This window comes from Mytilus edulis, chromosome 1, assembly GCF_963676685.1.
Source record: "Mytilus edulis chromosome 1, xbMytEdul2.2, whole genome shotgun sequence".
Classification (NCBI taxonomy): Eukaryota; Metazoa; Mollusca; class Bivalvia; order Mytilida; family Mytilidae; genus Mytilus; species Mytilus edulis.
Window position 1 is genome coordinate 83975920 of NC_092344.1, and position 15750 is coordinate 83991669.

Consider the following 15750-nt stretch of genomic DNA (forward strand, 5'->3'; position numbering starts at 1 on the left):
TGTTTGAACTTTTTATTCAATTCCTATTTTTGTCACATCATCTTATTATGTTTGTTTGGGCTGTTGTTCAATCAATATTGTCAACAAAACGACAAACAACTATATAAACAAGGTTAAACCTACAATTTTGTGTATATCTGCACTAAGTCAGGAATATGACAATTGTTCTCCACTCATTTTGTTTGTTGATCTTTGTAGATAGTGTTTGATTTTTATCAGTTTTTAGAGCCTTCCCCTATTTTAAAGTTTTACTTATAGTTTGATATTTGTGTTATACATTTTGCTTATTAGAAAATCGATACAGAAGATAGGAAAAACTAGTTTCTTACGGAGCAAACAATTTTAAATCTATGAAAATGAAAAAAGATAAAAAAAAAAAAAAAAAAAAAAAATAAGTTGTGGCCGATTTGCAACGGTTGTTTTTTCCCCGCTATGGATGAAGGCAAAACTACTATCGGCATTTTCAATTAAACATTAAATGGCTCTTTTAAATGATTTATAAACGTAATACATAACATTTTGCTATTTTGTTATCTTTATATCAGGCTCAAAGTTAGAGAATAGCGCATTGCAAAATTTGAATCATGTGCCCCTTTTTTAACCACTAAGAAACATAGTTGTTCGCATCTAGGTCATTTGATCTCTGGTGAATAGTTTTCTCATTGTCAATCATAATACGTCATTTCATTTTTATAGAATATCAAATATACTTAAAAGCCATGGTCAATTAATACTGGCTACTTTCCCTTCAAAACCTGCATAAATGTAGCAATTGTCAACCGACTATTGGTTTGTGAAACAAGGTTATATATATAGCGTACCAGTATCCTTCAACAGTTTTTTTTTTTTATTAATAAATAATAATATGTCTGCAAAGAAACACATATATTGCAAAAAATAAATACAATTCCTCGAACCAAGTTTAAGTAAACGATGTATGCCGTTATATTTTGATCATACAAGTTTAAACACTCTTGAAATAATGCATGTTTTGTCTTTTGAAAATATCTTCTCGAGCAAGGTTTTCCATATAATATGTTCAAAGAAACAGCTTAAAATCGTTTACTTTGGTATAATTGGTTCATCAAATTAAAAACTAAACATGTTTTACAAAGTATATTGTACTCCAAAAGTTATATCAGTATCTACAATGGTAAAAGTTCCCAAAACAATAAAAGGAGATTCAATTTTATTAAAACATGCTCAGAATGGAAAAACATATTCCATATCGGTTTCCGGTTAGACAGTTTTTTGAAACACAATATGCAATACCTTCAATATTTCTACTAAGAATTGCGTCAGTTTATTACTGAACTTGATTTCTCCTAAGATTAAAGAAAATATTCGATTCTGTACTCGGAGGAGTAAATTGTAATGATTCCCATAAGTATTTCCTTAAGTGAAACATCTAGTTTTAAACGTGATGTTATGAGGAATTTTAGTCTCACCTAATATCAAGCTCTTTTTTAATCTTTTTGTTGAGAGAAACAGGGGCAAGCTCGTAGTTTGGTTTTTCTAATCGCTTAGCTTTTTGTTTTGATAAAACATCGTCTTTTAAACTTGATCGTCGGACAATGACTGGCGGTAATTCAGGCTTTGGTTCTTCGTCGCTAGTTTTCGTTTCAGATACAAGCGTTTCTTTTTGTTGCATAACAGTCTTTTCTTTTTCTAATTTTTCACCAAGATTACTTTTTTCCATAACGTACGCTCTGGAAACCCCTACAGTTCTCCGATTTTGAGGTAGAGTCAACCTTCGCATTCTCATTTCAGCATTCATTACAGGTGGTGCCGATGCAGGAGTTGAAACATCTGACCTTGAATCATCCTCATCTTGGTCTCGATATGGCTGCCATTGTTTTGGTGGAGGATAAATAACATCAATTTGTTTCCGATTTTGATGTATCACATCGTCACAGAGGCGCCTAGCTTCATCGATTTTCTCTTTAGCTCGCTTCTCTCTCACATACTGTGGTGAAATCTGCTTTATCATCTCTTTAATCTCCTTTTGTATTTTGCGTGGAGACCTATCTTCATTCAACGCTGCATTATAGTCTTTTGCGTTAGAAATATTGTGATGTTTTGCAACTACTTTGTAAGCCATGAGTTTTTTCATTTTAACTAGCAATGTTTCTTTCTGTCTTTGAACACGATTGAACTCTAGTTCTGCTTGTCTATTGTAATAATTTATTTTATATTTACTTAACCGGTTCTCCACCACGTTGAATGCTCTGACTCGACGTTTTGTTACATCACTAAATTTCATTGTGTTCATGAAACGAGAATTCTTTCCGAATGCATTTCCATCCAGGAGAATGGATTTGTTGTGAACCTGTGGCATCCTGTAATAAATAATGCAAAACAATCAAATTGTTCACTAAATGATAGGATAAAATTTCACAAAGCAAAATACCGTATAGCGGGTTATTTTCGGGGTGTAAAATTTTGCTATTTTCATTCAATAAGGTACTAGTATACGAAATATTTTGGCGGTTATTATTTTGACGGATTCAACACTTTTACCAATACCTTTGAATGTACACTTTTGATTTGGCGGGATTTATTTTTTCAATTTGTTCTATCTGCGAAAATAAGCGAAAATCTACACGCAGCGAACATAACCCACTATACGGTACTCTAAAACGAACCAACTTTTTAACATTGTTCTAACAACTGTAAAATAAAATGTCTATTTACAACGTCATCAAATAAGAAAAAAAATTATTTGTATTGAATCTAAACCTCAATGTTTTTTTGTTTCTCAACCAAACCTTGAAAATGTATCGTAAGTAAAATTTTAAGAAAATCGTCATATATGAATGTCTCTAATGTGTCTAGAGCTTGTTTGGACCGTTCAGTATTTCTTCCAATATATCAAAAGTTGGAGGAAAAGGTGTGTTCTAATAGAACATTGTGTCACCTTTATTTGAGTCACTAAAGAGGTTTACAGCTTTGACATTATAACTTAATGCTCGTATGCAAAATACTATTATATTACATGAATTGTCAATCGTACTTTAAAGTAGAAACGTGAATTTGAAGTTTATTAAAAGGTTATTCTGAGTAACTTATCTAAATTTTATTTCGAAATAGATATAAGAAGATGTGGTATGAGTGCCAATGAGACAACTCTCCATTCAAGTCACAATTTATATAAGTAAACCATTATACGGTCCTAAACACGGAGACTTGGCTCATACCAACAGCAAGCTATAAAGGGCCGCATAACAGTGTAAAACCATTCAAACGATAAAAATAACGGTCTAATCTATATAAAATACGAGAAACAAGAATATGTGAAATAATGGGAGAGTTTGCAATAATAACAGCTTGCAGTACAAAGGATAGACAAGATAACTCTATATAAAAAAAATCACATACATTGTAAAATAAAACGTAGCAAAATACAAAAATGGACCCTATTTATAAGCAAATGCAAAATGAACGCCTGTAAAGTTGGGATGCGGCAATTCATAATAGTTACGACTCTGGTTACGATACAACTGTATCTGACAACGATTGTAAGAAGTCCATTGATTATCTAGTAGACATTTCGAAATTTCTGAACCGTCAGTAAGTTCTTTAATCCTAACACATTCCTTAATGTCCAATTTTGAAATAAAGATGAAGTTTGCATGGAAAATGTAGACAGTACACTAGCAAGTGAAATTAATAACCGCAAACAATAACTAGAGGCTCTAAAGAGCCTGTGTCGCTCACCTTGGTCTATGTGAATATTAAACAAAGGAAGCAGAGGGATTCATGACAAAATTGTGTTTTGGTGATGGTGATGTGTTTGTACATCTTACTTTACTAAACAGTCTTGCTGCTTACAATTATCTCTATCTATAATGAACTTGGCCCAGTAGTTTCAGTGGAAAATGTTAAAATAATTTACAAATTTTATGAAAATTGTTAACAATTGACTATAATGGACAATAACTCCTTAGGGGGTCAATTGACCATTTCAGTCATGTTGACTTATTTGTAAATCTTACTTTGCTGAACATTATTGCTGTTTACAGTTTATCTGTAAAAATATTCAAGATAATAACCAAAAACAGCAAAATTTCCTTAAAATTACCGATTCAGGGGCAGCCACCCAACAATGGGATGTCCGATTCATCTGAAAATTTCAGGGCAGATAGATCTTCACCTGATTAACAATCCCCCTTGTCAGATTTGCTCTAAATGCTTTGGTTTTTGAGTTATAAGCCAAAAACTGCATTTTACCCCTATGTTCTATTTTTAGCCGTGGCGGCCATCTTGATTTGATAGCCAGGTCACTGAACACATTTTGTAAACTAAATACCCCAAAGATGATTGTTGCCAAGTTTGGATTAATTTGTCCCAGTAGTTTCAGAGATGAAGATTTTTGTAAAAGATAACTAAGATTTACGAAAAATGGTTAAAAATTGACTATAAAGGGCAATAACTTATAAAGGGGTCAACTGACCATTTCGGTCACTTGACTTATTTGTAAATCTTACTATGCTGAACATTATTGCTGTTTACATTATATCTCTATCTATGATAATATTCAAGATAATAACCAAAAACAGCAAAATGTCCTTAAAATTACCAATTCAGGGGCAGCAACCCAACAACGGGTTGTCCGATTCATCTGAAAATTTTAGGGCAGATAGATCTTGACCTGATAAACAATTTAAACCTGTCTTAATGCTTTGGTTTTTGAGTTATAAGCCAAAAACTGCATTTTACCCCTATGTTCTATTTTTAGCCATGGCGGCCATCTTTGTTGGTTGGCCGGTTCACCGGACACATGTTTTAAACTAGATACCCCAATGATGATTGTGGCCAAGTTTGGTTTAATTTGGCCCAGTAGTTTCAGAGGAGAAGATTTTTGTAAAAGTTAACGACGACGGACGACGACGACGGACGACGGACGCAGTAATGGGAAAAGCGCACTTGGCCTTTTGGGCCAGATGAGCTAAAAGTGAATTCGAAGTATCCCGTAAAAACACAGAAATTAAATAAATAGCGAAAAGAATCCCATGTAAACGCAGGGAACCGTGGCGTGCTTCGGAAATGTAAGCACGTCTTCCTCCAATAGTGGCTTCTGACCAATTGTAGGATCATATATCTCAATCTAATTATTTCTTTCTGAGGGCAACAAGCTTTAATGTCTGTTTATAATGTATTTATTTAAGTATTTAGCTATGATTATGATTTCAGCATTAAGAGTTGTGACATTTTTAGTATAATTTATTATTTCTCTTGCAATAGTAGTCTATAGTTACTATATATCAACATTTCTCATCTCTTTGTGAAGTTTAGAAATTAACACCTTATATTTAAAAAAATGTATTTATAATAAAAAGTGTTTCGGTGTTTCCCTTTATGAAATTAATGTCACTGCTCTTTATACACATATAAAGTACATGTATATCAAATCATTTATTCTTACTGTAAAAGACATTCATTCAGATGTTAACTAATTTACACGCTGGTCATCAATCTGAGTCTTATAAAAGTTAACGTTAAAAAGGACTAAGCTACAAGATATGTATAAAAGAATATGTTTCTTTAATAAGTTTGATTCAATCATTAATAAGAGTGAAAAAATGAAATAATAATTCGCTGTTAGCAGCCCATTTGATTCAATTCTGAGATAACATCATAAATGAATTATTAACTTACAAGTGAATAATTCGACCTAATTGAATCCGTATTTATGTGACCTTGAATAAACTTATTACAATGTAACTCTATTACCTAGAAATTGGTTACGCTTGTTGAAGTCGTTTTCAGTCGTTATAAGTAAAAGAATATAATTTTTTTTTTAAAAGTAAATCAATGATGACCATATTTCATTGACCGATTCGATAAATAAAAAAAAAAAAATTCTTGTGCAGGTAAAAAGCGATAATTCTCTTTATTTTCTTAACGTATAACATGTAATCCCTTGCATTACGTTTGCGCGCATTACCACTACATTTGCGCGCAGCTTTTGATTACAATTGCGCGCATTTTTTTGACAGGTACACTCAGGTAAAATAAGGTAATAATACTTATTTTATTATAATTTGTTCAATAATTTACCAGTATGAGTACTCATTCCGTTAGTCTTAGTCCCCTGGGGCCGGTTTCACGAAGCTATCCTAAGACATGTCATAAGACATATCTTAGGACATGTATTATGATCTTCTTATGACTATCCTAGGACATATCTGAGACCTCGTCTCGAAGCTGTCTTAGGATCATCTTAGCTAGGACATCATAAACCTGTCGCAAGTTCTTTAAATTTTCAAATATAAATATGATCTACGGAAAAAAAATCATGTAAATGTAGTATGTCTTTCCATAAATTATTCTAAACGTATTGATTAATATAATGACATTATTTGCAAAATAAATATAAAAAAATAAAAGTAATTTATTTATAAATTATCTTTAAACAATAATACATCAATATAAATATGAAATTTTCAATGCAAAATTAAGAAAAAAGAATATAAAATTATGACAATGTTTTGGTACAAGTGAGTTGAATTCAATTTCGACTGTATTGGTTATAAAAGGTTAAGAGATAAAATCGTGCAATTTTTATATCAATACATCGAATTTTCATTGTTGACAAATCCTGATAATCCGTCAATATACAGTCCGGAATGCGGTTCGATAAAATTGCTCCCCTTGTTTATTTCGCTCTCCTGTCAAATCATGTAATTTCGCTACCTCCAATGGTAGACGCTACAACGATGGGTGTCGTCAAGAAAGGTACGATTAAAGGAATCAGCTAGGAATTAGACGATCACCATTGGTATAGGTGAGTTGTTTAATGGTTGTTGCTTTGGGAGAAATGCATGTTTTGGATTAATTCATAATCAGGAATAGCTGGAAAGGAAAGAAACGTGTTGCTACGTGAACCCGGAAAGGCCGGGACGAATTTTAAAAAAAAATCTAGAGACGATCGTTCTGAGTGTGCCACCTACACGTTCAAACGTGTACACAAGCACAGTATTCCCTATCTATGTTATGTGTTTTCATAATTATGTGATATAGGGCAAAAAAAGGTAGCAGTTTTTTGTGTCTTGTTGTTAGGCATTTCCAGGGGAGATAATGTTATTGTTCACGGTGTGTTTGATAGGTTTGTTACATTGTAACATTATATGATACACACTCATAAAGTGGATTAAAATAGCCTCCCACACTCAATTAACTGAATTTTAATTATTCTATTTACCGTAGTGCTATTATATAAGACGTCGGAGGTTCATATCACTTATATTCAACGTTTTTATATCCGATTTTTTTTTACTATTGATGTTGAACGGTTCAAAGTTAAAAAAAAATCCGATAAAACCGTTGAATGTAAATGATATGAACCTCAGTCAGAAGTCTTATATATTGTCCTTTAATATAAGACCGGAGGTTCATATCATTTACAATAAAAAAAAATTATCGAATTTTTGTTTACTATCAATGTTGAACGGTTCAACATTGGTAGTTAAAAAAAATCCGATAAAAATTAACGGTTCAACATTGATAGTAAAAAAAAAAAATCGGTAAACATGTTGAATGTAAATGATATGAAACTCTAAAGCCTTACATTATAGGACTATCGTTTATTAGTTCTTTATCCTAACTAAATGGTGTTGTTTTTTTTGTGGTGTATATTACAAAAAAAAAGGGAGGGGGGTCTTTTAAAAACACCAAAATACCTTTACAATCCTACAATATCTGTTTACAGAATGAGAGATATTTCGTATTCTAAAACTCATTTTTCTCACATGTTTGTAAGATATGTTGAAAATACAGAAAAATGTTTAGTACGTATATCCATCCGCTCTTTTTCAATTCATTAGTTCAAGATACAGCTCTGAAAAATATGCAATAACCTAACATTGATAATTTAGCTAACAATAACTTCAGTTCATTTTTCTAACAAGTGAAGACCAATGAAAACATTTGATATGATTTGAAAACATGGCCAATTAAGTAGGATCTTGTGGTTTCGTAGACATAAATGATAATTCAACATTTTTGATTTATATTTTTCTTTATTTCATATTCTAGTATATTTAATAACATGTTTATATTTTGTGATGCATCTGATGTATAAATCCAGTGGCAGATCTGGGAAAGAGCTCTTAGTTCCGATCCGTTTGTACGGGAAACATGTGGTTGCAACTCCCTCTTTAATTGCCTGTTCGATTTTTTGTTTGCAGTGTCAAAGAGGGAGATAGACAGCAGTTTTATCATGAAGTTATGTGAAAGTTCTGCTATACAGCTGACAGTCAGGAATTATTCTGAAGTACACATTTCGACCAGAGGCATGGAACAGAGAGGAGAGGTTTTAAAGTACCAGATGCTTATATGAGATTCCAATTTGAACTAAAGAAAGCAATATATAAAGATATGTAGGAGAAATAATCTATATGAATAAAGTTATGCCACAAAAGGAACTTATTTGTTTTTATATTCAGAATTTGACAACCGTATCCATAACAGAAGAGATGTGAACGCATCCTTAGTCTTGTAATACTGATGGTAATAATTTATATAATTTCTGAGATGAAATAGCAGTGCCATTGGTTTCCCCTTTCTCCTGCTTCAAAGAACTTGATCATCTGAACTCTTTTTTTGAAATTGGAGCCCTCTACAAGAACAGTTAAAAGAGCATATGCTTAATTTTCGTTATCTTTTAGAAACATCATTTTTTTTTAAAATAAAACAGGCTGTACATTCTACATAAAATATGCCAGTCAACCGTAAATGTTAACACCCAAAAAAGGTCTTTAGTATATTCATTTTTCAACTTACAAAATATGTCAAAGGTTTAAGCAACCCACACATTACCATGTGACTTAAGTTTTTGATTTGTCAATATCAAGCAAACTCGATATTTTCCATAACATCATAATAGTTCCGTTTAAAACAACAAAGGACTAACTCTTGTACAAAAGTGTAACAGATTATAAAAGACTAAAAGACTGTCTAGTAAGTACAATTTTAACCCAAGCCTCTGCTCTTTTAAGCACCGTCTTAGCAACGGCTTGGTTGATTGTAAGTGTTCGGTGCAGACTGAAGACTTGAGACTATACCTTGGAGGTAAGTATGTATAAGAACAATGTTTTCAAGAATATAGACGGATTCGGGAGAGCGGGGCCTTCGTCGGAAAAATATGTTTGATTTAACATAGGGAATCAGTCAGCGCCCCCCCCCCCCAATGTCAAATTCTGGAACCGCCACTAATTGTTTGAACAATGCGATGGAAGTCTTCAAATGTATATTATAAATAAAAGATAATGAAAGTCTTTGTGCTGGTTATTCACATACGGGAACGGTATTTTAACTTCAAACTGTGAAAAAGAGTGAGGGGTAAGATTCATTAAAAAAAAAATGTCTGATCCAAAATTCGTTCGAAAAAATATTGTTGTCAGGCAAATTTAAACCCCAAAAAATATTATGAATTCTGATCTTCTAAAACCTTAGTGTTAAGTTCTGAAAGAAAAAAAAATATTTGATTGATGGAGGCCGACAATTATTGTCCGCGATCAGACAAGAAAACCATACCCCCTTTGAAGTTAAATTATTAACTTACTTCCTTGTTGATGGATTGTTTCCTGGCTTTCTTTGGTAGAGTATTGTTGCATGTTTCACACTCGAGTAATATATATACGCATGTGTAGTACATGAAATATGAAGACACCGGTGTACTACTATAGTACTTGGCTTGTAATAGTGAGCATGTATAGAGTGAGCCACCGTATACGGTAAAAATTTATATAAGGGAACTTTGATATTCTGGGATCTGTTTCTGAGTTGTGAAGAACTAACATACAACTAACAGTAGGACGGTTATTCAAGTAAAGTACTATAATACAATCGAGTCTTTATGTGATAAACTATAATAAAATTGAGTCTAATGTAAAACCGTTAAATAAGTTAAGACTCTTAGTGTCTTGCAAATTTTCGACTGTAGGTAAACCATTAAGAACAGAAAAAGATATAAATAGTAAATTCAAATCGTATAAATCGTATGAATAATATTGGCGAACAAAAAAGTATCGCATTATGTCGTCGGACAATTGTAAGATGCTATAAGATAGACTAAAAATGTATCGAAAATTTAGCACAAAAGAAATCATGAAATAACTCAGTGCAATCCCAATTTAAGATGCAAACACATCAAAAGAAAAACACAATCACACCATATCTCCACATGACACAAAACAAAAACCAACTGCAATGATCAACAAATAAGACACAAAGAGTCACAAGAACTAAAAAAAATCCATTCGCTGGCAACTACCGACTTATTATACTGTATAATCGAACACAAACATAGCCAAAATATGACACCAAAGAAAAAAGACGCAAACTAAATTACAAGAAATTGCAAGATCAATAAATGATGTATAAAAAATAGTTCCGAACGACAATTGGTTAACACAAACAAAAAGGAATACAACGGTATAAATCTATGCTACCCCAAAAACTCAACTTCACATTTGGTCAACCCATCCGAGCCCGGTTACTGTATAACTAAGGTGTAACAAAATGTGTAACAAAACTTTTTAAAATAATACAGAAATTATGACTGTCGGTGTAATTGTAATTGTTTAAGAAAAAACATGCCAAACATGCAAATATTATTTAAAAAAAATTAGTTTGAATCACTTAAAAGTCATGTGATGTTACATATAGAGGACGGGTGTGTTCGATGCGTAAATTAATTAACAAAACCCCGTCATATAACATCCAACTTTGAAATTGCGTCCAAATGTCAAATTTAGGTGTGCCACTTTGGGAATGGTCTTAAACGATTGACAATTCATTTCTCAATTTTTGTAATTTTTCTCAGATTTTTTCTATGTCGGGCAAAAAAAAGTAGCAGTTTATAAGGAGACCCCCTAAATGACGTAACAGCTTGACTTATGGTAGTTTTAAAAACGATTGTTTGCAAGTTGCATTGTTAACAATTGTACAATATGACAATTAAACAACGTGAATGCAAAAATCTATAATGACTTTACGGAAAGTAACTTTTGTGACATCTTGACAACCGAATACAAAGTTCATTTCACTTTTCTACCTTCTAAACACAAGAGGTCGAATTCTTTTGTTCTATTTAAACCGCATATCGGACTGTATATATATGTTTTAAGCAGGAACAGGAGAATAGATAATTAGATAATAATAAGATATTTTTTTTCAAAATTAATATAAAAAATGAGTGTAATTTACATAAATAAACGTATAACTATCCTAAGACCATCATAAGACACCTCTCGCGTTGTCCTAGCTTTATGACCAACTTTAAGAGATGTCCTAATTTAGGGCCGCTTTGTGAAACCCACTTAGGACTAAGATGTGTCGTAAGACCATCCTTAGACATGTCTTAGTCCTTAGACAGCTTCGTGAAACTTGGCCCTGCTCACCACCGATGAGGTGGAAGTGGGATTTCGAGCAAGATAAGTCCGTTTTAATTTGCACAATTCCTAATTCCTAGAAATATATACAGATAAAAATGTCAGAATGCTAAAACATAGCTAATCTTAAAGGTTAAAGTATTGATGAATTCATTAATTTACATGTTGGTACGTGCCGAGACTCCATGTTTGTGCCTTGGTGTAACTTTAAAAGATAACTTAAATTATTCACTAATTTTAAAAACGATTACTATTCGTTGAAACACTTTTCATTCTAAAATATTCGCAATGAAGTTACATGTATGTCTTAAGCTGTACTACGGAGTTTATAATGATTACTGTACAATTTGTTTTAGAATTCAAAATGAACAATATATAATTTGTTTTAGAATTCAATATGAACAAAAATTAAATATAATTTGAATTAAGAAATATTTTTAAAATTAATAATTGATAGTCATATTTATTATGAAAAAAATATATATAGTCAATTGTAATTTAATTTTAATTTTTACCTGAATTTACCTGTGAAATTAATGCGCGCAAATGTAACCAAAAGCTGCGCGCAATCTTTTTATATTAATGTTTATGTTTATATCGGTTTATGTGACCGTCGGCAGTCTTCGGATGTCATCTCGATAATTAATAACACGGCGTCTAAAGTAAAATACACCCGAAATTTTAATAAAAAATATTGAGTAAATAAATTGTTAACATGATTTAAATCGAATATGAAAACCTGAGTCACATCGCTGAACATGATTTTGACAGCGTATGTCCCTTTAACAAAAAGAAATAACATATTTAGCAATAAGGAGTTAACAGTCAGCTGTTATTTTGAGACGTTTAATTTTGCCATTCATTTAAAACTTTATAAACGCACTTCACATGCTAGTAATAAAATAAACATCGAACGTTTAGCTATGAAAATAATTGACAGTGAAGAGTATCGAATGGAATGGGCCGTACATTGACCTATAAATTAATGGTTTACTTTTATCAATTGTTTTTTGGAAGGAGAGTTGTCTCATTGGCATTCACACCACATCTTACTATATCTATTTCGTCAATGGAATTTTATAGTAACAACAAATCTAAAAACTTGGGATCAAGTATAAAATACGTTATTGTAGTTCTGTCGGTGTATTTTTTTTTCACAGTAAAAAAATCTGCTGTTATATATAAATGGAAGGTTTTTTATTTTCCGTCATTTGTTTTTCATTTTTCATAAACCAATTGTAGATTCTTTCAATTTTGAGTCAATTGTATTGTAAAGATTACATGGTCGGCAGGTTAGCATATGGATTGTTGCAGCCGAATTATTATTATTGCTGGCCTGTCCACCTGCTGACTTGTTGACCTGACGACTTGCTGTCCTGTAGACCAATTTTACCAAAAAAATGGCTACGACTTTTAAAAAGTTTGTAAGTGAGGATATTTTAACGACCTGCTGAATTGTCGACCTATCGACTTGTTGACCTTTAGGGTTAAGATCTAAGTTTCTAAGTGAGGATATTTTTTCGCCCTGTTGTCTTGTAAACCTGCCGACTCAATGATCAATTTTTGGAGACCAATTATTTACGACCTGCTTACTTGTCAACCTTGTCGCCCTGTAGGGTTAGGGCTAGTTTAATGGTTGGGGTTACTTTTCGACCTGTTAGTTTATTGTTTAAACCTCCCATAGGACTCTGCGTATGAGGAAATGAAAATATCTAGATTTTTTTTCCAGTCAAAAGCTTTAAAAGTTGCTATCTTTTTAACTACTACTTGCACTTTCTGTGAAATACAGTTTTATTTATGCAGCATTATTTTACCGATGTTAAAATCTCATAAATCGGTTTAGAGCACAAATAAAGGTTATAAACAAAACAAAACGGAATCGCATAATTTCAAAAGGAGTAAGACCAGTGTTGAAAGCGTTCAAGTCACCTGCAAATATCAAAAAGAAGATGTGGTATGATTGCAAATGCGACAACTCTCCACAAAAGACTAAATGACACAGAAATTAACAAGTAGAGGTCACCGTACGACCTTCAACAATACGCAAAGCACATACCGCATAATCAGCTATAACAGGCCTCGTAATGACAAATCTAAAACATTTTATTCAAACTAGAAAACGAACGGCCTTGTATATGTAAAACCATCTATAACCAGTTATGCGAATCCACACTCAGCTAAAATTTCATCAATCAGGAATAGGACGCAATTGTTGAAACTATACTGAATTGTGGGTTATAAGCGTAGTAAAAATTTCAATATAAAAAGAAAAAAAGATAACTGATCCGAATTTATAATTGAATTGGTCAACTCATATTACAAATGAGAAAATTTAAATTCAAACCAAATGATTTTTATGTATACAACAAATGTCACTCTTGATTAAATGACTATTTTAATGGCATATATAGTATTTGCGTTTAATTGATACTTTTAGAATTGGAATAGACATTAAGTATACTAAAATGATCATACTATTATCCTGAGAACTTAACTTTAACTTCAGCGGGGACAAATAAATCAATATACAACTATTATTTCACATATTGACGTTTATCAATAAAAAGCGTAAAGTCGAAGATTTGTTCAATTTTAAATCAGCAAATTTCAATAAAACAATGTCAGTATTTGTATACCAGTTTTAAAGTACTGGCTACTGGAATAGTGATAGCCGTGGGGACTAATAGTCAATCAAGCAAATATATCGAACAAGTGGTATATAACATAAATGTTCATATCTGAATGTAAGAGAATTTCTAAAATTAGCAGCAAATTTCAATGAAACAAAATCCATATATGCAGGACCAAAGTATAATAAAACAATATCAGTATGTATATACCAGTTTCAAAGTACTGGCTACTGAGATAGTACAATATAATACCTGCGGGGACGAATCGTCAATCAAGCTCTACACAGTGGTACAGAGGAAGAGAAATTATGTATTTTGCTCTATGCTGATGATATTGTTTTACTTGCTGAAAATGAATCATTTTTTATAGTCTCTCATAACTCTTTTTAGAGTAGCTCTTGTTTTATATTGGAAATTGTAATATTATATGTAAATGTTTTATAAGAGGTGAGACTCAAATAAAATATTGTCTTGTCTTGTCTTGTCTAAAGTGCTTTCAAAAATTTCATAATAGCAAATCTAATTAAAACATGAAAGTATTATATTGACCATAAATACTTCCATATACAATAAATGTAGCAATTTCATATCATCATCCTTTCGTCCTGAGCTTGGTAAAAAGACTGCCATCCCTAAGCCTGGTATCAATCCGTCTATTAATGTGTTCATCATCGAATTGGGCTGTTACAACCAATTAGAAAAAAAATGACGGCGAGAAACGTTTTCATAACGACAAAGAATTTAAATTAGTTTATAAATTAAAATTCGTCAATACGAAATACAGTGCATTTGTTCGATATATCTCTATTGAGTTGATTTTGCGTAATGTATCTGTTGCTACAGTGAATGAAAACGAACCGTTTAACTTGACAACATTGAAAACAATGATCTGATGGTATGCTGTAATTTCAATATATTGGCGGGGAAAAGGGTAAATTAATGATAAAGTTATTAATCCTTCCGTATGCTGCCAAGTATTTCAAAATTTTCTTAAAGAAAATAAAATATGATTTATTTATGCACCTGTTTTTCTTATTAAATACTAGTAGAATTCTATTACTCGTATTATTGATGGAGATCATATCATTTTTCAAAAAAACTAATAAAAATAAATCTAAAAAAAAAAAAGATAAAAGAAAATAAAAGAATATTACTAACCTGATTTGTAATTACGATAAATCCAACTACTTTCCAGATATATCTTATTCGTTTCTGCGTACTGATTTCAAATGTCATACGATTTATAATTTACTGCATGACCTCAAGTTTCCACTGTGGTACAAAATAAATCAGACTAAGTCTTGTGTTAGGTTGCGGTGCCATTTTAGACAAGATAATAAGCTCTCTTTTTAATTTTCGATTAATAAAAATATACAAATAATAATAGACACCTTCTCATATTACGTATAATTCACAAAATTGCAGCTCAACGGTTAAATGGTGGTTCAATGTTAAGTGTTGGAAATTTAAAACAATTATGATTCAAAAGGATCAATGTTTAAACTTTTTAATTTGATTTATAAAGAATATATAATAATATACCCGGTAGGTAAATCTGTGTATTGTATTTGGTGTAAATCTCCTGAAAGACTAGCAAAATAGTATCAATCCAAAAATAAGAAGGAGTGAATAGGTCATTTAATTCTCTACTTTCCATATTTGAATTTATTTAATTGTTTATACGAAGGTTAATTTTTAATAAGTGTTCCTTCAATAACACAGAA

At 31.7% G+C, this 15750-nt stretch overlaps 1 protein-coding gene and 1 long non-coding RNA gene across 2 annotated transcripts; one reads left to right on the top strand and one right to left on the bottom strand.

The window, feature by feature from the left end:
- LOC139492988 (uncharacterized) lies at positions 1-15482 on the bottom strand. Its single transcript, XM_071281136.1, has 2 exons — positions 15185-15482; positions 1-2339 (listed from the first exon to the last, which is right to left on the bottom strand). The coding sequence occupies exon 2, from the start codon at positions 2336-2338 to the stop codon at positions 1445-1447; it is 894 nt and encodes a 297-aa protein (XP_071137237.1). The 5' UTR covers position 2339; positions 15185-15482; the 3' UTR covers positions 1-1444.
- On the top strand, positions 6619-8426 carry LOC139492998 (uncharacterized). The gene is made up of 2 exons (XR_011656897.1): positions 6619-6787; positions 8190-8426. It is a non-coding gene; the product is annotated as an uncharacterized lncRNA (long non-coding RNA).
- Positions 15483-15750: the final 268 nt, after the last annotated feature.